This window comes from Mizuhopecten yessoensis, unplaced genomic scaffold, assembly GCF_002113885.1.
Source record: "Mizuhopecten yessoensis strain PY_sf001 unplaced genomic scaffold, ASM211388v2 scaffold716333, whole genome shotgun sequence".
Taxonomy (NCBI): domain Eukaryota; kingdom Metazoa; phylum Mollusca; class Bivalvia; order Pectinida; family Pectinidae; genus Mizuhopecten; species Mizuhopecten yessoensis.
Window position 1 is genome coordinate 110,153 of NW_018480064.1, and position 23,298 is coordinate 133,450.

General features: G+C 36.8%; 1 protein-coding gene across 1 annotated transcript; it reads left to right on the forward strand.

The window, feature by feature from the left end:
* The first annotated feature begins 2,781 nt into the window (after positions 1-2,781).
* On the forward strand, positions 2,782-23,298 carry LOC110443242 (probable ATP-dependent RNA helicase DDX27). Its single transcript, XM_021487330.1, has 20 exons — positions 2,782-2,899; positions 5,929-6,129; positions 7,537-7,612; positions 8,157-8,227; positions 8,561-8,653; positions 9,056-9,161; positions 9,563-9,736; positions 11,024-11,174; positions 11,545-11,644; positions 13,689-13,830; positions 14,729-14,865; positions 15,176-15,274; positions 16,320-16,402; positions 17,001-17,095; positions 17,388-17,588; positions 18,733-18,800; positions 19,102-19,219; positions 21,128-21,227; positions 22,388-22,465; positions 23,214-23,298. Exons 1-20 carry the CDS (start codon positions 2,807-2,809, stop codon positions 23,224-23,226), a joined length of 2,199 nt encoding a protein of 732 aa, XP_021343005.1. The 5' UTR covers positions 2,782-2,806; the 3' UTR covers positions 23,227-23,298.

The window sequence follows — 23,298 nt, forward strand, 5'->3', positions numbered from 1 at the left end:
AAATCACGTATAAAAAAATCATTGAACAACTCGATGCAAAAGTGGTGGCCGGAATGAACCACTATGAACGTAAATTTCTACATTATCGGGTATGCTAAAACAACACAAGCTAAACAATATCGGTAGTGCAATACAAGGGAAATACAAGGGAAGTAACTCGAAATGAAAAACGGATTACACGTAGAACTTTTAGTCATTCTTACAGGCTCTGCGACGAGGACACAGTTTTACATAAGAGCCCATTTTTTTTTTTTTTTTTTTATAGATATGCTTTCAATTTACCGCACAGAATATTTATTTTAAAACCTACGATGTTCGGAACATAACCAATCTTCTTTCGAATAATCAATATTTGCACATCCTATATGTTTCCATGTTTTACAATGAATCCTACCTGTACTCCAATCACAACCAATCATCTCATCCATCCAATCTGGTAACCCACATGAACAGCTACAATTGATAGTTATATTATGGTTATTTGCCTTTTTTATTTGTGATGCTATTTTAACAAATTGTGGAAACGGTCTAAAGTGCCCCTTTTCGAAACACCAAATCAAATGGTCCCGCATTTGGTTTTCAATGAAGTTAGTTTTTTGCTTGAACGAATTTCCGTAAAAACAAAATTCTATCATATTTGCTATTGCAAAAAGTCCACAGTCGTAACCATTATTTTGTTCCTGTACATCCAAAATTTTGATCGGAATACCACCTTTATCATGGCCGTAAATGCTACACAGCTGAAGTTCGATCGAGGGAGTATTTACTGTATGATTTTCTTTAGATGCTAAACTGTCTAGAACAGATATTTCACCATTGCTTGTTTGGAAACTAGTAACCCAGTGATCTCTTCCATTATGGTGAACTTGAACAGAAGGTGAATAACCAGATTGAAAAGGAATTTGGTTTTTCCATTTGCATTTATTTAAATCATATACGGGAGCTGAGTTTGTCAACTGAAAACCATTCAAATCAGGAAATTGTTTAGACAATATTGTTTGTATTGAGTTAATTATATCAGAACAAACCCATGCTTTATTGAGAATTTTAAGTTTATGACTTTCATCTGAATTACCTACCCAAGGCGTTTGTACCGACTCTGTGTCTTCACTGACTCTACATTTTTTAACAAGTTGTACATTATCTTCACTAATATTACATGTATCAGAGTTGTCTAATTGAAATCTGAGTTTCTTTTTTGAACCTGCTTCTTTGTTTACAGAGTTAAAGATTTTCTCTTTTTAATCGATTGCTTGTTAGGAGTCTTTGTTTGTTTGTTAGGAGTCTTTGTTTGCTTGATAGGAGTCTTTGATTTATCTTTTATTTTCGTAGATTTTGGCGTTTAAGGTGGCGTGATATCTACCATTACTGTATCATTATCTTGGTTTAGCGTGACTGAATCGGGTGCCGCAATTACCTCCCTGTCATAATCGTTACCTCTAGGGTTTTTTCTACCGGAATTTTTATCATTTCTTTTTAAACTGTTCTTAGATAACTGTTTTAAACTTACGGTTCTTTTACTTTCTACAACTTCGTCCCCCATTTTCATTCTAGCGGCCATGATGTGATAACAAGTTCCCGTAGACGGGCATTGACAAGTTTCCTTTGGATATAAAGTGACTGCATATTTAGTGCCATTGTTCCCACATATGATAAAAGCTTTTTGATCTTCAACAAAAGTTATGCCATTATTTTCCAAAACTAATTTAGCTAAGCAAATTTGGGACAGATTTTTGTTTGATGGTTGACACTTATTTTCGAAAAAGTCTGGTGTATCTGCTACTTGAATAGTATCAGTTGATTGTTGTTGATTTTCGGTTTGGAGATCGTCAGATATATCTACCTGTTTAGATTCCCTAGATTGAACTGCGTTAGTTTCTTGAATTGATTCACTGACAAGCACTAGGCATTTTCATATAACCATAATGTGATCGCCCATCACTTAAACTCCTCCTAATCCGCAAGCTCAACAGGATAATTTATATTTGGATCATAATATAATTATTGTATAATTAGTATACAATTGTCTTTTTAGTAAACAGTCATCGACCACTAGAAGCTAAAGGTGTGAATTACCCATTACATGAAGTCTATACACCGGTCGCTATTCACCGGTGGCGTGTTGTTTTAGCAAATGTGATAGCGTGGATCGTCATAGTAGTTCATTCCGGCCACCACTTTTGCATCGAGTTTGTAATGTATATTAATAAAAGTTATATCAGCTTATAAATTATAAAATAATCTTGCTTAGAGTGGTCACCGAACAAAAATCGGTTCTGCGATTAACGAGTAATGGGTAAAAAAAAGACAGAAAGCTACGAGAAAGTTAGACTTTTTTCGTCATTTTTCAAACGATTTCGATTCATTCCGGCCACCACTTTTGCGATTAATATGAAAGATGTGGTATCATATCAACAAGTGCAAAATTCCCTTGACCAGAGTGGTCTCCGAACAAAAATCGGTTCAGTACTTTTTGAGATATGAGTATTTATTAGAACGAAAACAGTTGAAAATATTGCCATTTTTATTTCATAGTGGTTCATTCCGGCCACCACTTTCACTTCCAATATTGAATAATGGTACGCATAACTTATATCATTTTGACGGGTATAAAATTATCTTTCCTAGACTGGTCTCTGAATAAAAATCCAAGACGTATTAAGGGAGATACAGCCTAATATATACAATAAATCAACAAAAAAAATCTCCACGCCTGAGTGCATTCCGGGTTTTGAACACGCCCTTGGCCTACTCCCAGGTTCCCCTGAATTTACCGCGCGGTATTTAGTTTAACACGATTTTAAAGATGGCCGTCTTAAATGAGTTAGGCTTGATTGGTACGATCAACGACGACGATACCGTCGATTTGGCTGTGGAGAGCAGCGATAGCGACGATGAGGTATGGGCGAGTTATATCATTGCTATTTCTTATAAGGGTTTTTTGCATACACAAGGGAGATTTACGACGAACAAATAAATTATACACACCCACGTGGCCTACATGGCGATCTGTTTATGTTCACCAGTAACCTATTTTGACGGATACTACTATACTTTTTTGTGAACGCTACTGTATGGGATCTTACCAATTTGTTCAGATGGAATAAAAAATAATGATTTCATTAACTTTGATTGACCAGTTTCCTTAAGGTTGAAATTGCCAAAAAACAAGAGGAAAAGTACAACAGCAATGTGCTTGACATTGTAATTGTTTAACATCGGATCTGACAGTACCCAAATCGGATCGGTACCCAAAATCGGATCAGTACCCAAATCGCTACCCAAATCGGATCAGTACCCAATCGTATCAGTACCCAAATCGGATCAGTACCAAAATTGGATCACTTTTTGCAAAAATATTTATAAATAAATAAATGTGTCAACAAAATAAATGTGTCAAAAATCAGTTATAAGGTCCTGGAAAACCACTAACTTACGTATAATACGCAAACTCGCCTAGTATACGCCAATAATAGGGGTATGGATTTGTTACTAAAAATAGCCAAAATCACTTTACTCTTAACTTTTTGGAGTTGTTTGTCCAAGTCGCATTTATTCAGTCATGAAACATAATACAAATGCAAAAATAAACTATTTGCATGTGGGAAAGTACCAAAAATAGATGCAATTCTTCCAGTTGAAAGAAAAACGCCTTTTTGTTTTGTTCCAAGTCTATTAAGTTCAAGTGTTTAAAAGAACTTTGTGTGGTTTTTTTCACTTTATTCCCCATTTCAGTATATAAAATTGTTACTGAAATTGGTAAATGGTACCAAAATGCAGGATTATTACCCATATGCGCCGTTGTGCCCAACCAGTTAAAAACCTGCAGCAATAGCATCACTACAGTCAACAGTTACAGAATTACATATTGGAGGACCAACCAAAATGTGTCGCAGTCACATTATTAGCTCACCTGGTCCGAAGGACCAAGGTGAGCTTATGCCATACCGTTGCGTCCGTCGTCCGTGCGTACGTCAACAATTTCTTTAAACGACTTCTTCTTCTTAACCACTGATTGGAATTCAACTAAATTTGACTGGAAGCATCCCTAGGTGGTGGGGATTCAAAATTGTACAAATGGTGTTGCTGACCCCCCAGGGGGCTGAGGGGCGGGGCAAAAAGGTGGCAATTTGGCTATATTACTACAAACGACTTCTGTAGAACTATGCCATGGATATCAACCATATTTGACTGGAAGCATCCCTAGGTGGTGGGGATTCAAAATTGTACAAATGGTTGGGCTGACCCCCCAGGGGGCTGAGGGGCGGGGCAAAAAGGGGGCAATTTGGCTATATTGCTACAAACGACTTCTTCTGTAGAACTATGCCATGGATATCAACCATATTTGACTAGAAGCATCCCTTGGTGGTGGTGATTCAAAATTGTACAAATGGTTGGGCTGACCCCCCAGGGGGCTGAAGGGCGGGGCCAAAAGGAGTCAATTTGGCTATATTGCTTTAAGCGACTTCTTCTCTGGAACTATGCCATGGATATCAACCATATTTGACTGGAAGCATCCCTAGGTGGTGGGGATTCAAAATTATACAAATGGTGGGGCTGAGGGCGGGGCCAAAAAGGGAGCAATTTGGCTATATTGCTATAAACGACTTCTACTGTAGAACATTACCATGGATATTGATCATATTTGGTCGGAAGCATCCCTAGGTCGCAGGGATTCAAAATTGTAAAAATGGTGGGGCTGACCCCCCGGGCTAAGGGGTTGAGCCAAAAAAAGTGTATTACTTGGAAATGGTTGAGATCCCCACCATATAACCATGGTATACAATTGCTGAGTATAAAGAGAAGAATGCACATTTGCTTCCAGGATGGCTATAGGGTCTGGCCCCACCCTTGGAGACATAGTCCCTGGGCCATAACTTTAAAACTGTTGAGATCCCCACCCCAAAACTATATATATAAATGCTGGGCATAAAAAGACGAATGCAGTCATGATATCAGAATAGACCCTGGGGTCTGACCGAAACCCTAGGGACCTAATTTGTTAGTCATAGCTTGGAAACAGTTGAGAGCCCCACCCTATAACGGTATATACAATTGCTGAGTATAAAGAGATGATTGCACATATGCTTCCAGGATGGCCTTGGGGACTGCCCCACCCTTGGAGACTTAACCCCTGGGTCATAACTTCGAAATGGTTTAGATCCCCACCCCAAAACTATATATACAATTGTTGGGCATAAAAAGACGAATGCAGTCATGATATTAGAATTGACCCCAGGGTCTGCCCCACCCTTGCAGACTTAACCCCTGGGTCATAACTTTGAAATGGTTGAGATCCCCACCCCAAAACTATATATACAAATGCTGGGCAAAAAGAGACAAATGCAGTCACGATATTAGAATTGATCCTGGGGTCTGGCCACAACCCTAGGGACCTAGTTTCTGAGTCAAAGCTTGGAAACAGTTGAGATCCCCACCCCATAACCATACATAAAATTGCTGGGCATGAAGAATCTAATACAGATATGCTACAAGGATTGGCCTTGGGGTCTGGCATATTCCCTTGATCTCATTCGGAGAATATTTTGCCATGATTGCTTTGGTATTCAGGTGAGCGATACAGGCCCTCTGGGCCTCTTGTTTTGATAACATGTAAAAGTTACATTAAAAATTTACTTTTACCATTTTTTGTTTCTATTTTATTCCAATTTCATAAAAAGGTTATAGTTAAGAAAAATGTTTTTCTACAGGCATTTAAATAAAACAAGAAGAGCTGACTTTTCCCCCTCATATTCTGAGAGCCCCCTGCTGATGTTAAAAAAGCCTTTACATTTCCTACCATAACAAGTCCGCAGACTTGTGGTATGGATAAAATGATGTGCAAAAGATCAGAGAACACATCTAATTTTCCTCAGACGAGATGTTTCTTATCACTGTTTACAAGACTTTTTCATTTTTCATTTTTAGGATGCTGTTAAAATTGCAAAGAAGAAGAAAAAGAACAAGAAGCAAACGGAAGAATTCAATACAAGTTTTGTCTTTGCCAATGAAAAGGATTTGCATGCAGCATTTAGTGTAGATTATGGCTTAAAAATTCAGCAAAAAAGACAAGATGAAACATCCTTAGATGAAAAAATTGCAAAGGCACGAAAGAAGATAAAGAGGGAAGTGAGTAATCTTGTTGGAGAAAACTGACATCACCAGTCTTTGTCTAATATGTCATACTGTCATTCCTGAGTGTTAACCAAAGAAGTGTCAGAAAAGACGGGGTTTTAGTCATTTTGGTTCACAGAGGTTTTGGTATCTAAGATAAATGTTTTAATACTTGTGATTATAGAATCTTCAGCATTTAGGTCCACATAATGGAAAACATCACAGGAAAACACTATCCTTTTATTAATATATTCTCAACTCTGTACCATTTGTTATATTATAGCATTGTAAATGAAATATTTTGAAATAAGGAAACATCACAAAAGTATGTATAGCCTTGTAAAAACATGATATCAGGATGGTTTGAAAAACATAGAGATCAAAACTATGGATAGAAAACAAAAGCTTTATATATATATATATGTATAATGAATTAAATAAACTCCATGCATGGACCAAATTTATTGAAATTGTTGTTAGCATCTAGCAAATCAAGCTAGAAAAACTTAAAAGAAAACTAAAGGATGTATAAATCACAGGTAATGACCAAGTCACCTATCTATTGTATATTTTGGTCAATAATGTTGAGATGCTCGTCATGCCAGCTCCCAAAGAGATAATTAATTTAGTCAGAAAAATGACAGCATAATAACCAGCTTTGAGTTTGACTCCTTAGTATTTTTAGGGCATGGGAGCTTATGCCATGGCGCGGCGTCCGTCGTTTGTCAACTTTTTGTTTAAACAACTTCTTCTGAATCCAAAAGTCCTAGTCATGATATTACGCCAGTAACATCCTGGGATGGAATCCGACAAAGTTTGCGAATGAAAATTACCTTGACCTACTTTCAAGGTCACAAGGGTCAAATAGGTCTAAACCTTCAAATGGCTTCTTCTGAAGATCTGTAAGACCTAGAGTCATAATATTTGGCCAGTAGCATCCTATGACGGAGCCCAACAAAATTGGAGAATGAAAATGACCTTGATCTACTTTTAAGATCACAGGGGTCAAATAACTTTTAACCTTCATCCGCTTCTGAATATCCAATCACACCTAATAACTTCACAATATTTGGCCAACAACTCTATGTAGCAATACAGGCCCTTCTAGGCTTCTTGTTTAAATGATAAAGTGTAAAAATTATTGTTGTAATCAACTTTTAAACCAAAATGCTTGAACTTTAAAAAAGAGGGATATCTTTCTACCCTTTTTGAGTCCCAAGCAAGTGATTTAGTTATACATAGGATTATGAGACAAACCTGTAAATTAATTGAGATTCCTTGCAACGTTTTTTCTTATTTTGATAAGATAATAGAATGAACATGACCACTGAGGTGAATAAAAAAAGGAAATTACCATGGCTGTCCAACTGTATCAAAAGTGTTAGAAATACCTTAATTTAGTATTTGTTTCTTGCGTTTCAGAACAAAGATGAAGATGTTGAGAGTGAAGATGAGGAGATGGAAGAGGATATCTCCTCTGATGAGGAAATGATGACAGGTAATTACTAGCGATTAGTATCAGATATTGTTACAGTGGTACATAATATCAGTGATTTTTTTTGCCTTGTTTTACAGCCAAATACAGGCTGCCTCCCGTATCAAAAAGGTGCTTTATTTCCTTAGAATGGAGAGAAAAAAGGAGGAATATCTTCCAAGTAATCCAATATTTTCCCAGTTCATGTAGGAACAGGCTGTTGTAAAATTTAGATAGAAAAACCGCTGGATATAGTACTATCACACTGTACTTGATTTCACAGTGTTTGAGAGACTGATTTGTGTGGGATTGATTTCAGCTTTTCTTTGAGAACTAGATTGTGTAACATTTATTAAAAATTATGGAAATTAGGTTGATATTTAGTAAACTGGAGAACCAGATTTAATGAAATTTCATGTAGGACCAAACTACACACACATTTTTGTCAAGATTAGCTTACAGGTATTGAAAATACTGATTGAGATTTGTTTTTGAAATTTAAAGGGAAGAATTAAGATGTATAGTATTCCTGGGTGTGTGATTTTGTTAATCTGTTGTTATTTCTTAGATACTGTCAGAACAAAAGAGAAAAGGAAAAAGAAACAACGGAAAAAGAAGCAAGATGATGAAAGTGAAGAGGTGAGCTTTTTCAAATGAAGTATATGTAATATCTCCTTAAAGATTCTTTCTGCGGCTACAGTAGCTAAATAAAGTTTGGGTCTGATCACTAACTGTAAAGTTAGCAGTTAGTTCAAACAAATATTTCTCTCGTTAACTACACAATGATCAAAGGCTTTGATACTGTAATTATCACATTGTCTATTTATAAAAATCATTTCTATATCTTCACTGTATCGTAACTCTGTTTATTACCTACAGGAACAGGCTATGATACTATAAGCATCACATTGTCTATTTATAAAAATCATTTCTATATCTTCACTGTATCGTAACTCTGTTTATTACCTACAGGAACAGGAAAAGATTGAGTTTTCAGAATGTATTGATACATTTGACGACCGTGTCAGCTTCCATGATATGAATATTTCCAGGCCACTGATGAAGGTAACTTTTTTAATAAAATTTAGTCTTTTTATAAAACGCTGTAATGATAACGTCACAGGCTAAATTCAGGGTTGACGTGACGTTGATGGATTGTTGACGTGACGTCATTGTATTGTTGATAGGGGAATGCCCCCGTCTGAACCCTAGGGTGAGACAAGGAAATCTCACACTGGTAAAAGTGTGGATACACCTGTCCAGGGTTAGAGAACAATGTATACATTCAGGCCTTGATTTCCCTCCCAAACATTTAGAAGCTGACAGTGCAAGTTACCTGGTAACCAAAATACCATAACACTATAACACTGTAGTCCTTGTCAGGTCATCCCCTAAGAATCAGGAAGCAGATTATCTGATAACTTTCTGAGGAGAATCCTGAGTAAGATATACACATTAATCTCACAGGGGCTGGCCGCCATGAACTTTGAGAAGCCGACACCCATTCAGGGAGCCACAATACCTGTGGCACTGCTGGGCAAGGACCTGTGTGCTTGTGCTGTTACTGGATCTGGTGAGTATCTACACTATTGAAATTTTACAGACACCCCACATCAATATGCCAGAAAGCATTACATAGAAAACATATGTTGTAATCTATTCTCTAAATGTGGTTATGAAATTGCAAACAGGATATCAATCTGATACTTTTTCCTTTTTTTTTTCATAAATGCATGAGTTGCCCCCCCTCCTCCTCCCCCCCCCCAAAAGTTACATAAATCTTTAATTTCAGTTGAATATTTAAAGCATACGACTACTTATATTTTCTAGTCTACTAGTCTAAACATCATATTCCTACCGCCCTATTGAGTTTCTTTCAAATGCAGTCTTTATAAGATGTGTTTATATAATAAAAAGATGTCAGAATTATGAAAAATTATTTCAAATATGAACTGGGATTTGTCCTGGTTTTAGGTAAAACTGTGGCATTTATGCTGCCAATCCTGGAACGACTGTTGTACAAACCGAAGCAGGACGCCGTGACACGTGTTATCGTCATAGTCCCCACACGAGAACTGGCTATCCAGGTGTTCACTGTTGCCAAGCAACTGGCCCGGTACACACACATACAAATCACACTATCCACAGGTAAGTACTAAATTTTGAAAATGTCTCTAATGATTGACCATCCCCTTTCATGTCTAATGATTTATTTCCCCCTTCCCCTCCCTCCCCTACATGTTACACAGATCCCCTTCATTGGGGTAAGTTATGATGGACTAACTGTCTTAGGGTTCTGTTCTTAAGAAGGGGATGTCTTGAGCTTGACTTCATCAACAGGTAACTTTTACTAAAAGGGGAAATAACTCTTCTCTGATTCATTAAGATAATAGTATTGTTGACTTGTGCACATTTTACTAATTAAGTCACTATGAAAGGTTGCAGTTGTTGAAAGTGATATATATCAGTTCAGGGATAATTTTGCAAGGGGTTAGCATTTCAGGAGAATACCTTGTATTTCACACGGATTTAGAATCATTATCAAGTTTCCCAGACTTTAATGCATGTTCCAGTTCATTACCAGGAAATATTACGCAGTAAAGAACCTGTTATTCTGAATTCCTTTATTAAAGCATGATTTTATAAATGATTTGACTTTGAAATTAGAAAAGCATATTGAATCATGATTGAAAACATTGATGGTAAACAAATTTGATATACCTAGACCAAGTAGCAGAAAGCAGATCTGATGGGTTTTCTAGTACACTGTATTGGTATTCCCAGCGTACCAGAATACTATTAATTTGGTTAATGTTGTAGTAAAAAATATTTGAATAGCAGGTAAAACTATCGGATATGGGCGGATTGGTCGAGTGGTTAACAATCTGGCCTTCGAAGCAGGCGGCCCGGGGTTCGATCCCCGAAGTCATCGTACGCATGGATATTCAGAGAAAGTGTTTTTCTCCTGCCCACAACTCCAACGACCCAGGTGGAGAATAAATTGATCAGGGGTAGATGATGGGGTATCTGTGCTGTAGCGTTCAAGTGATGTGGCATTATAAATGATACCGTTTGAAGCACGATCCCACTACAAACAGAACGCATTACATCTCCAGCACACATGCAGGCATACACACATAGGGAGATATCAGCCAGGTGGCATAGGACTAGTAGTTAGCGCCTGATAAGGCAGCTCCTGCGAATTCCTCAAAATTGAATAGATTAATGTATATGCTAAATGTATTAATTGTATATCTATGTACTTTAAAGCGCTTTAGAGTGGCTTATGTTAGCTAGATAGGGTGCTATATCAAATGCTATATTATTATTATTATTATTATATTTCCACACATAACGCTTGTCTGAACAACGTATTGCTAGTTAAGTTACTTACCTGGATGGTGCGGTAATGGACATGTGATTACCTTTATACAGGTGGGTTGGACCTGAAGGCACAGGAGGCAGCACTAAGACTGAATCCAGACATTGTCATAGCCACACCTGGACGACTCCTCGACCATCTACAGAACTCGCCCAGCTTTGGTCTCCACGGTATAGAGATCCTAGTCCTTGACGAGGCAGACAGGTGAACACATAGGGCTAATAAATACTTGGCTACACAACTCGCATACTTTCAAAAAACAAGGTCAATGCATGCTACCTTACATATGCATGTGATTGGTGGTGGAGTTATCTACCTTTAAACCATTTAACTGGAATTTTAATACAATGTATATAATTACTTTGGTGATATAAATGACTCTTCTGTACCATTCAAATGTTTCATCAACAAACTTCATAAAAGTAGGTTCTATCTGTTCAACAATTTGTCTTACATATTTCTTAGTGTGTATCTCTGTTGGTAACATAAGCATGTCACAATAACCACTAATATCCTGAAGTGGATTTATAACAACTTGATGCCTGGTCAATGAAGTTATGCTGTGGTGTTTTAGAATGCTGGATGAATATTTTGCGGAGCAGATGAAAGAAGTTATCCGACAGTGTTCACGTACGAGACAAACAATGTTGTTTTCAGCTACCATGACAGAAGAGGTAAGGTCAATGTCACATTAAGTAATAGTTCTGGCTTAAATACCAGTCAAGGTCACCATGATCACATAATGGAATTATCTTTAAAAGTGTCTGTTTCATAAAAAAAATTATCATTATAAATTTGTCTGTAAGCACTTTCTTTTGACCTCCATCACTGTTTATACAGTATAAACCTTTGTCAGTAAGCACTTCCTTGTGACCTCCATCACTGTTTATACAGCATAAACCTTTGTCAGTAAGCACTTCCTTGTGACCTCCATCACTGTTTATACAGTATAAATCTTTGTCAGTAAGCACTTCCTTGTGACCTCCATCACTGTTTATACAGTATAAATCTTTGTCAGTAAGCACTTCCTTGTGACCTCCATCACTGTTTATACAGTATAAATCTTTGTCAGTAAGCACTTCCTTGTGACCTCCATCACTGTTTATACAGTATAAATCTTTGTCAGTAAGCACTTCCTTGTGACCTCCATCACTGTTTATACAGTATAAATCTTTGTCAGTAAGCACTTCCTTATGACCTCCATCACTGTTTATACAGTATAAATTTTGTCAGTAAGCACTTCCTTATGACCTCCATCACTGTTTATACAGTATAAACCTTTGTCAGTAAGCACTTTCTTGTGACCTCCATCACTGTTTATACAGTATAAATCTTTGTCTGTAAGCACTTTCTTGTGACCTCCATCACTGTTTATACAGTATAAACCTTTGTCAGTAAGCACTTTCTTGTGACCTCCATCACTGTTTATACAGTATAAATCTTTGTCAGTAAGCACTTTCTTGTGACCTCCATCACTGTTTATACAGTATAAATCTTTGTCAGTAAGCACTTTCTTGTGACCTCCAGCACTCTTTATACAGTATAAACCTTTGTCAGTAAGCACTTTCTTGTGACCTCCATCGCTGTTTATACAGTATAACCCTTTGTCAGTAAGCACTTTCTTGAGACCTCCATCACTTTTTATACAGTATAAACCTTTGTCAGTAAGCTCTTTCTTGTGCCCTCCATCACTGTTTTCCCAGTATAAACCTTTGTCAATAAGCACTTTCTTGTGACCTACAGCACTCTTTATACAGTATACCCCTTTGTCAGTAAGCACGTTCTTGTGACCTGCATCACTGTTTTCACAGTATAAACCTTTGTCTGTAAGCACTTTCTTGTGACCTCCAGCACTGTTTATACAGTATAAATCTTTGTCAGTAAGCACTTCCTTGTGACCTCCATCACTATTTATACAGTATAAATCTTTGTCTGTAAGCATTTCCTTGTGACCACCATCACTGTTTATACAGTATAAACCTTTGTCAGTAAGCACTTTCTTGTGACCTCCATCACTGTTTATACAGTATAAACCTTTGTCAGTGCGCACGTTCTTGTGACCTCCATCACTGTTTATACAGTATAAACCTTTGTCAGTAAGCACTTCCTTGTGACCTCCATCACTATTTATACAGTATAAACCTTTGTCAGTAAGCACGTTCTTGTGACCTCCATCACTGTTTATACAGTATAAACCTTTGTGAGTAAGCACTTCCTTGTGACCTCCATCACTATTTATACAGTATAAACCTTTGTCAGTAAGCACGTTCTTGTGACCTCCATCACTGTTTTCACAGTATAAACCTTTGTCAGTAAGCACGTTCTTGTGACCTCCATCACTGTTTATACAGTATAAACCTTTGTCAGTAAGCACTTTCTTTTGACCTCCATCACTGTTTATACAGTATAAACCTTCGTCAGTACGCACGTTCTTGTGACCTCCATCACTGTTAATACAGTATAAACCTTTGTCAGTAAGTACTTTCGTGTGACCTCCATCATAATCTAGCAATCAGTTTAAAAACACATTTTTACTGGAATGCATACTAAGATCATAAAAAGTAATACTACAATGTTACAAATTTTCATGTCAAAATTTCTTTAAAATTTGAATGGCCCAGAATACTTCATAGGAGAACAAAATCATTGAAAACATGACATGAGTAAATGCAGAAAACAATATGTTAAAATTGTGAGGATGTTGATGTTGATTGTTAGGTAAAAGACCTGGCTGCTGTTTCTCTGAGGAATCCTGTCAAAATCTTTGTGAATGAAAGTACAGATGTAGCTCTTGGTCTGCGTCAGGAGTTTGTAAGGATACGCCCCAACAGGGAGGGTGACCGTGAGGCCATTGTAGCAGGTAGGTTTAACAGTCTCCATCTAGACAGGGGAGATAACTGGCTATCTGCCCTTACATCAGTATTCTAACAGTGGTTTGTTCAGAAAAGAAAACGTTTTGTAACAATGTGTGATTTTATGCTGCATAATTATGATAAAAATACCAGTTGTTTGAATCATTGTTTGTCTGTGTCAAATGTCAATAGAATTTAGTTAGTCGCTAACTATCATTTCTTTAGTACATCGATATTGACTGTTTGATGTGGTAACCTGTTTGTAATTTCCGTATGTTATCCTTTCTGAATTTGTAAAGGTAAGGTTCACCTCCCCATGCACCAGTGAAATGAATTCTATAACAAAGTGACTAATAAAAGTAGTTTGGCACTTAGCTTGTGCCCACAGTAAGGCTGACTATTTTGTCGTCTAGCTTGTGCCCACAGTAAGGCTGACAACTGTGTCGTCTAGCTTGTGCCCACAGTAAGGCTGACAATTGTGTCGCCTAACTTGTGCCCACAGTAAGGCTGACAATTGTGTTGTCTAGCTTGTGCCCATAGTAAGGCTGACAATTGTGTCGTCTAGCTTGTGCCCACAGTAAGGCTGACAATTGTGTCGTCTAACTTGTGCCCACAGTAAGGCTGACAATTGTGTCGTCTAACTTTTCCTGTCATGCTACATGTATTAGTGAGGTTATTTACATATAGTAAAAAACAGGTGATAGTTATCTGTGTGTTTATTGTAAATGTTAAGGCACTGATATATGATACATCAACTAATTTGAAGCAGATTTGTTTTGTATCCAGGCATAGAATGTAGTACATGTCTAACGACACTTATAACAGGTGCAATCTCATGGACATATACCAACGCTAAGCAAAAGTCTGTCTTAAGTCTACTCACTTTGTCACAAATCTCTGTTGTAGCCCTGGTGAGCCGAACATTTCGTGACCAGTGTATTGTGTTCATACAGACAAAGAAACAGGCACATCGTATGCACATAATACTTGGACTGCTAGGGGTGAATGTAGGCGAGTTACACGGCAATCTCTCACAGGCACAGGTAAGTTAATGAGATTACAGGTGTGCATAGTTGTTTGATAATCAAAAGACTAGATTACTGGAACCATTATTATTCTAGATTACTTGAACAAATATTTTTTGGATCCCGAGAAGGTATTAAAACCGAATACTGTAAACGTACTTAGTGGTACCTAATTATCCCTATAATAATTCATGTAATACCTTAATATTACCTATTAATAATGGAGGTTTTGTATTAAAATTGTTTTGCAATCAGCAAGTCATTATATAACGGAATATGTACCAAGGCCTACATAATACCACTACTACTTTTTATTTTTGTGAAATAGCGATTGGAGACTCTTAAAAAGTTCAAGGCTGGTGAGGTGGATGTTTTGTTGGCTACAGATTTAGCAGCCAGAGGTCTGGACATACAGGGCGTGAAAACTGTGAGTACATTGTACTACCGGTAGACATCTTTATAAAAGTCTGAACACTTTAGGATTACTGTGTTTATGGATACTTAAAGTATGTGTACTATTGTATCCCATTTCTATTATTAAAATAAAAGGACTATGTATGGTTTGGGACTGTTTTGGCCCCCAAATGCATCAAAATTCAAAACCTTTAAATGAACTTTGAAATGACTGTTTCTTTAATTTCGAATACTTCCTAAATACTATTATGAAAATATTTATTTATATTTCTAATTATTGTTGCCATGGTAACAAGTTCAAATTTGCATAAATTAGAAAAATTTGAATATTCAGTGAATATTGGGATATTTTGCATAGGTTTTCTCCTAGAAACTATAGAACGCATGCTTGAACAAACTTAATATCAAAAGATAATGTGTAGGCACCTGTAATACATCTTTAGGAGAAATATAAAGTTTGTTCAAGAGTGCGCTCTATGGTAGCTAAGAGAAAAACTAGGTGAAAACCAGTCAAAATTGACTGAATAATCAAATTTCAATAATTTATGCAAATATGACCTCGTTACCATGGCAGCCAAAATTGAAAACACAAATAAATATTTACACAATAGTACTGGGGAAGTATTCCAAATTAAAGAAACATTCGTTTCAAAGTTCTATTGCAGATTTTTAATTTTGATGGATTTGGGGGCCAAAAAAGGCCCAAACCATACATAGTCCTTTAAGCTGTATCGAAATGATACCTGTTTTTTATCTGCTATGTGTATAAAACTATACCATGAAATGTTTGGCCAATCAAATAGTTGCCCAATAGCAATAAAATCCATTAATACCCTGTATTAATATTGCCCTTTATGTTCTTTTTACAATCTATGATATATTGTGTACTGATATTCCCTCATAATAGTTCACCCTCAAAGGGCAGAAATGTGAAAGATAAAATGCAGCAGAAATTACCAGTAGACATTGATAAATCCCTGCTTTTATAGACAATATTTTAATTGAGGTCCATGATGAACAGCTTTATAAAATCAATGTCATTTCTTATTTCTGATCAGGTGATAAATTTTACGATGCCAAACACGACCAAGCATTACGTTCACCGAGTGGGAAGAACAGCTCGTGCAGGACGTAAGGGCAGGTAAGTCTACATTACGTTAAGCGTAGAACTTAAATCAGTCATATCTTCATGGTTACAGTAGAACCTGCAAACATAGGTACAGCTAGGTATATGTATAACTTAAATGAGTGAAGATCACATGTACTGGCCTGCAGCAAATATTAACACAGGTATCACTGAAATCGAATATAAATGGAAAACTTCACATAAATAAATTTCATTATATATTATTTCAATTTTACACAGCAGGATCATCAACAAAATGTAACAGTGTATATATTTTACAAAGTTTTGTTTTCACTTGTATTCCAACCTGGAACAATAAATGTGAAACTCCACAAATGGTTTTTTTTCCTTCTGAGTGAGAGCTAGTAAAACTATTGATCATGAATGGTGTGGCATGAATTTTAACTCATTTACCCCTGAAGACACATTTGAACTCCTCCAAATCAAAGGATGAAATAGTTTATTATAAAATTCCAGGGGTGAATGAGTTAAATGCAGCTTATTTATTCCAGAAGTAAAATCATGAAAGTTTGTCCCTACTAATTAAAGTGCTATACAGTTCATCAAGCTAGACGGTGAAGGTAATTTTTACTACACAATTGTCTCTGTATAGATCTGTGACATTGGTTGGTGAACAGGAGAGAAAGGTACTCAAGGAAATTGTCAAACAGGCCAAAGCTCCACTGAAGACCCGGATAGTTCCTCAAGGTATTGAACAATGATTGGATGTAATATTGATTGGACTTATACTAGTTGTACGTGTTTGGGGTCAGAGGATGTTCAAGGTCACAGAACCTATTGACCTTGAATTAATTGAGTTTTTACACAATTCACAGAAAACTTTGCATTGTCAATATTATTATATATACACCAGTATTAGGTACTGTTGTGTATTTTACATTACCTGGGGGTTTTTTTCACTCAAAATTGTTGTTATATTGAATTTGACTTCTCGTTCAAGACCCTCTCAGTCCTATTATAAACATTGATCTTCTTACAGAGGTAATCACCAAGTACCGGGACCGAATAGGGCGCCTTGAGAAGGAGGTTGCCAAGATAGAGGAACAAGAGAAGGAAGAGCGCGAACTTAGGGCCACAGAAAACCACATGAACAAGGCACAGAACCTCATCAATGCGGAGGGGGAGGCGGCCCCTAAAAGGGGCTGGTTCCAGACGCATAAGGAGCGTAAAGATGAAAAAGGTAGCATGGCTGAATGAATTAAGCTTCAATTACTGTATTTTACCTGCAGTAAGCCTAGTGTACCTAGTTTGTAGAATTTAGATTAACCAGGTACTAGTGTTTATCAGTACAAGTGTACACCCAAAACTTGTAAAAAGTATCCCTTGTTTCCTGGATTTAATGGTAATAGTTTTATACATTTTAGAACAGCATGTTTACAGAATCTGAATTATAATTAAAATGTAGTTATCTGTGTAAAGTATCAGTATTAAAATAATGATTGAATTGTATTAACAAATCTGGGTAGGACTCAGTTCTCAAAAATAATCATAGTGTCTTTACATACATATATCTATTGCCTTTCTTTATTCATAAAGGTATTCCAGAAATGGAAATATGAGGGGTAGGAAGACACTTAAAATTGATAATTTATTTGTTGTAGAGTCTAAGATAATTGTTAGAGGGATGGAATCTGGATTTTCACAACTTTTATAAAATCAGGAATGTGAAAAAATTTACTTACACACCACAAAGTGGCTATAATCGTTTCTGTTTCTTTTTGTCAAATACATACTATTATACCATTCAAAGAATTTATAACAAAGCAAAGATAAAATTCAAATTATAGTCGTAAAGTGATCCCAAGGATATAATTATTTGCCGGTACGGGTGGGGGGATTTATAAAAGAGCATCTCCTTAACTGACCAACCCCTTATACGTTTACTTTGTGTAATGTTCCCAAGCTCATAAGTATTATATAATTAATCAAATGGTGTGGAGAGTCTCCAGATTTATCTTTGTTACCCAGGTGACACATCACAGGTGTATCTTTGTTACCCAGGTGACAAATCACAGGTGTATCTTTGTTACCCAGGTGACACAACACAGGTGTATCTTTGTTACCCAGGTGACACATCACAGGTTTATCTTGTTACCCAGGTGACACATCACAGGTTTATCTTTGTTATCCAGGTGACACATCACAAGTGTATCTTTGTTACCCAGGTGACACATCACAGGTTTATCTTTGTTACCCAGGTGACACAGGTTATTTTATTTTCAATATTGTAATATTACCATGCTTGTAATCATCCCTTACCACACGTACATATCTACCATGCGCAAGCCGGGGAGTTTCATGTTTTGTCAATTGTTAATTTGTAGAGACTTTAAGACTAGGAAAATTTTCTGGAACTGGAACTAACAAAAAGATGGCAAAGGAAAAGAAGACAGTAAGTTGTTATTTGTACCGAGTAAAGATATAACTGGAATGGAGCTGCTTTGTTAGAGAATGGGAATTCCACAAAGTAACTTATGAGCATTCGTTACCAGTTATTTACTGAGACACTTAGGTTTTACAAATTTTATGTTTCTGGCTTTATAACCTAATGTTATTTTGAAGTGTGCAATCAGTTCTATAAATTGATTCATCCAAAGAATATTTGATTAGAATTATTAAAAGATTTGCCAGTAATCTCCAAACTTTATGTGTTTCAAATTTTCCTGACTTGTTAAATACATTTTTGTCAACAGTCTGAGGACAGAGTACTCCACGAGATTTCAAAGTCACAGCTCTTCTCCACCAAATCTATTAAAAAATCATTCAGGCCGCAGAAACTGAGAGTCCACTACGACGACGACGAAACATCAGGTAGAGGCACCAACTGTCAAATTTATCACCTAATTAGGTTTCACATTTGTCAAGAGGAAACCTAACCTTATCTTACAATTCTCACCTTGTTTCACAGCACAATTTGTTTGTACTGCTGTACTGGGAAGGGTTCAGTGATGTGCAGTGGGAATCATATTCAGTTACTGCTGTACTGCAAGGGGATCAGTGATGTGCAGTGGGAATCATATCCAGTTACTGCTGTACTGTAAGGGGTTCAGTGATATGCAGTGGGAAACATATTCAGTTACTGCTGTGCTGTAAGGGGTTCAGTGATATGCAGTGGGAAACATGTTCAGTTACTGCTGTACTGTAAGGGGTTCAGAGATGTGCAGTGGGAAACATATTCAGTTACTGTCAGTGATGTGCAGTGGGAAACATATTCAGTTACTACTGTACTGTAAGGGGTTCAGTGATGTGCAGTGGTAATCATATCCAGTTACTGCTGTACTGTAAGGGGTTCAGTGATATGCAGTGGGAAACATATTCAGTTACTGCTGTCCTGTAAGGGGTTCAGTGATGTGCAGTGGGAACATATTCAGTTACTGCTGTACTGTAAGGGGGTCAGTGATATGCAGTGGGAAACATATTCAGTTACTGCTGTCCTGTAAGGGGTTCAGTGATGTGCAGTGGGAACATATTCAGTTACTGCTGTGCTGTAAGGGGTTCAGTGATATGCAGTGGGAAACATATTCAGTTACTGCTGTACCGTAAGGGGTTCAGTGATGTGCAGTGGGAAACATACTCAGTTACTGCTGTACTGTAAGGGGTTCAGTGATGTGTAGTGGGAAACATATTCAGTTACTGCTGTACTGGGAGGGGGTCAGTGATGTGCCGTGGGAAACATATTCAGTTACTGCTGTACTGTGAGGGGTTCAGTGATGTGCAGTGGGAAACATATTGAGTTACTGCTGTACTGTAAGAGGTTCAGTGATGTGCAGTGGGAAACATATTCCGTTACTGCTGTACTGTAAGGGGTTCAGTGATATGCAGTGGGAAACATATTCAGTTACTGCTGTACTGTGAGGGGTTCAGTGATGTGCAGTGGGAAACATACTCAGTTACTGCTGTACTGTAAGGGGTTCAGTTATGTGCAGTGGGAAACATATTCAGTTACTGCTGTCCTGTAAGGGGTTCAGTGATGTGCAGTGGGAAACATATCCAGTTACTGCTGTACTGTAAGGGGTTCAGTGATGTGCAGTGGGAAACATATTCAGTTACTGCTGTACTGTAAGAGGTTCAGTGATGTGCAAGGTTTTTCTTAACTGTATTTAGATTACAAATTGTCCATGGAAAACATCGATCACATTCGATAAATTTCTCTATCTATAATAGCTGTTGTAAATAGTGAAATATTAAATTTAAAATAGCATCTCAAATAATCGTGAGACTGCTCAGCTAGTAGAGTAATAGGAGATAAGAAGTAAGAAGATTGAATATAAGTTTGTTAGCATTCCCAAAACCCAGGACCAAATGAAGTGGGTCACGCCAAGAGAAAGTCTAAGAATTTATTGCTGATGCAGCTACATTTAGGTTTCATGTACCGGTAGACTTTTTCTCTCAAAGATTTTTTTTTACCATGAACAGTTGGATAGAATATTTTTTTAATATGATCATTGATAATGGGTCTTTATCTCTTGGTAAAAATTTCATGAATTTGTTCCGATTAAATTTTAGCAATTCATTTGTTTGTATTTTGCTTGCAGTATTGACATACACTCTATTATAACAAAGGGACATTACCACCTCATGAATAAAGAGGAAAACAGTAAATAAAAAAGTGATACACAGTACTCCCTATTAATAAAAAGATAATAGACAAAATTGTATTGGTAAAAAATATTGTTATAACCAGAAAATTCACATTTGTATGTCACTTCTTGCTGCAAGGTCAATCTAAGAAGAAAAATAAAGGACAGAAAAGGAAGTCGGCCTTCGATCGGGAACTCACAGACACTGGCAAATCTGCTGTTAAGAAGTTCAGGGCCGGGTAAGTTTGTAGTACTAGTGAGGGATGGCAACATTGACTCCCACCCTCATTAGCCTGTAGTTAAAACCAGGGTGTAATGCTGGTTCTGTACATTATACTGTTATTTGATTCAAAATGAATTATAATTTTGCTGGTAGTATGTGAATTCATTGATAAATATTGCTGATTTATCAAATATTCGAACACGATTTGTTTGCAACGCGTGTTTCGATTGGATACGGACCATGTTCTAATCTGCGATAGAATCATGATCAATCATGTTAAGCTCCTCCCATCGCACTTAAGCAACGCCCTGTTTCTAACCAAAACAATATGGCATCAAGCTCGCCTCTTAGCGAAATCCCACTGATAAGGATAGCAGACAACAGAACAGAAAGGACCGACCGATGAAATGTAATTGTTGAATAAATTAAAATGTAAAAAGTAAACATTCCTTGTTCTTACCTCCATTTATTACTGAAACGTTCGTTCCATCCGTGTGAAGGTATCTAGTTAGATCCGAAATCAAATACAACATTTCACATGTGTTGTATGAAAATTTTAATAAAACTCTTCACAAATCTAAGCAAATTACCTATTTTGGTCGATACGCACAGATTGGCATGGATACTGACATGAAAATGTAAGAATTTGATCATTATTAATCCAAATGTGTCATATAAACTTTGGTAAAAGGACATTCACGAACAATTCAAATATTCCGCCTCGTCAACATACAGATCGAGTGCTCCCCAGTATGGGCGGGGCCAAATGACCAACTTTTGTAAGCTTCTTTCTGATTGGTCAGTCCGCTGCAGAATGACACGTCGCCAGTTCAGGTCACAGAGTACTTTACTATGTACTTGTAGCAATGAAATACAATGTTGCTAAACACATAAGCGTAGTTTAATTGTTAAGGTGTGTTAGAATGGGGATAGTATGTTGTTTTTCGTGTCTATCCTGGCGATTAGAACATGAAATTTGGTTTAAACTCTCGACCTATTGGTCTCGAGTACAAACTAAATTTCATGTTCTAATCGCCAGTATAGACACGAAAAACAACATACTATCCCCTAAATACAAGATACCTACAAATGTATTATATCATTAATCATTTTCTGTCATTGTGTTTATAACTCATGACTTTTCCTTTCTGAAATATAATGAGTTTTCTTTTTCAGTCCCTCATACCAAGAAAGGAAAGAGATGGGCATGAAAAAAAGGTCAATGGGTAATCAGAAAAACAGTTTTGGTAAAAAGTAAGTTGATACAAATTAATGAATAATATAATCTACCTTCAGCTGTTACTTTGAAAGACTTTTGTAGGACATTATTTCTGTATACAGTATAATCTTATATCGCCACCCAAAATCACCTCCTGATATCAATTTTGACAGGACAAATTCACAACACTTACCCATTGTAACTTCAAACTCAAGTAACGCATTTTGCCAAAATGTTTTGAGAACAAGTATGTCTGATATTATATCAGATCGATAGAAAATCGGACCAAGTCGAATGCTGCTACCATAAATAACTCTTATGTGTTCACAGATGTGTGTTGTGTTCATAGTAGTGTGTTGTGTTCAGAGTAGTGTGTTGTGTTCATAGTAGTTTGTTGTGTTCATAGTAGTGTGTTCTGTTCACAGACGTGTGTTGTGTTCACAGTCGTGTGTTGTGTTCACAGATGTGTGTTGTGTTCACAGATGTGTGTTGTGTTCATAGTAGTGTGTTGTGTTCATAGTAGTGTGTTGTGTTCACAGTAGTGTGTTGATTCACTGTGTTCAGTGGTATGAAGTGTGTCATTGTGTTCTCTGAATTGTGGTGTGTTATTGTGATCATAAGTGTTTATTCTGTCGTTGTGTTCGCAGACACGTGCTGTGTCAGTGTGTTCTGTGGTGCAGATTTTGTGTGTTGTCATGATTATGTTTTCATGCTTAATCAATTTATCAATACAAATCTTCCCCTTCCTACTTATAAGTAAGTAAATTGTTTTTTCTATTACAGGAAGAAGAGATGATGAGAAAAGGCTGAATTTGTGATCATTATTATATTATATATCATTGGACAACTAATAAATTGTTCGAATCAA

Bases quoted from the DNA above. Each gene is read 5' to 3' on its own strand.
- LOC110443242 (XM_021487330.1), top strand. From the start codon at position 2,807: ATGGCCGTCTTAAATGAGTTAGGCTTGATTGGTACGATCAACGACGAC. The intron at 11,175-11,544 runs GTGAACACATAG...GTGGTGTTTTAG, and splicing joins GTCCTTGACGAGGCAGACAG to AATGCTGGATGAATATTTTG. The intron at 11,645-13,688 runs GTAAGGTCAATG...GTTGATTGTTAG, and splicing joins CAGCTACCATGACAGAAGAG to GTAAAAGACCTGGCTGCTGT.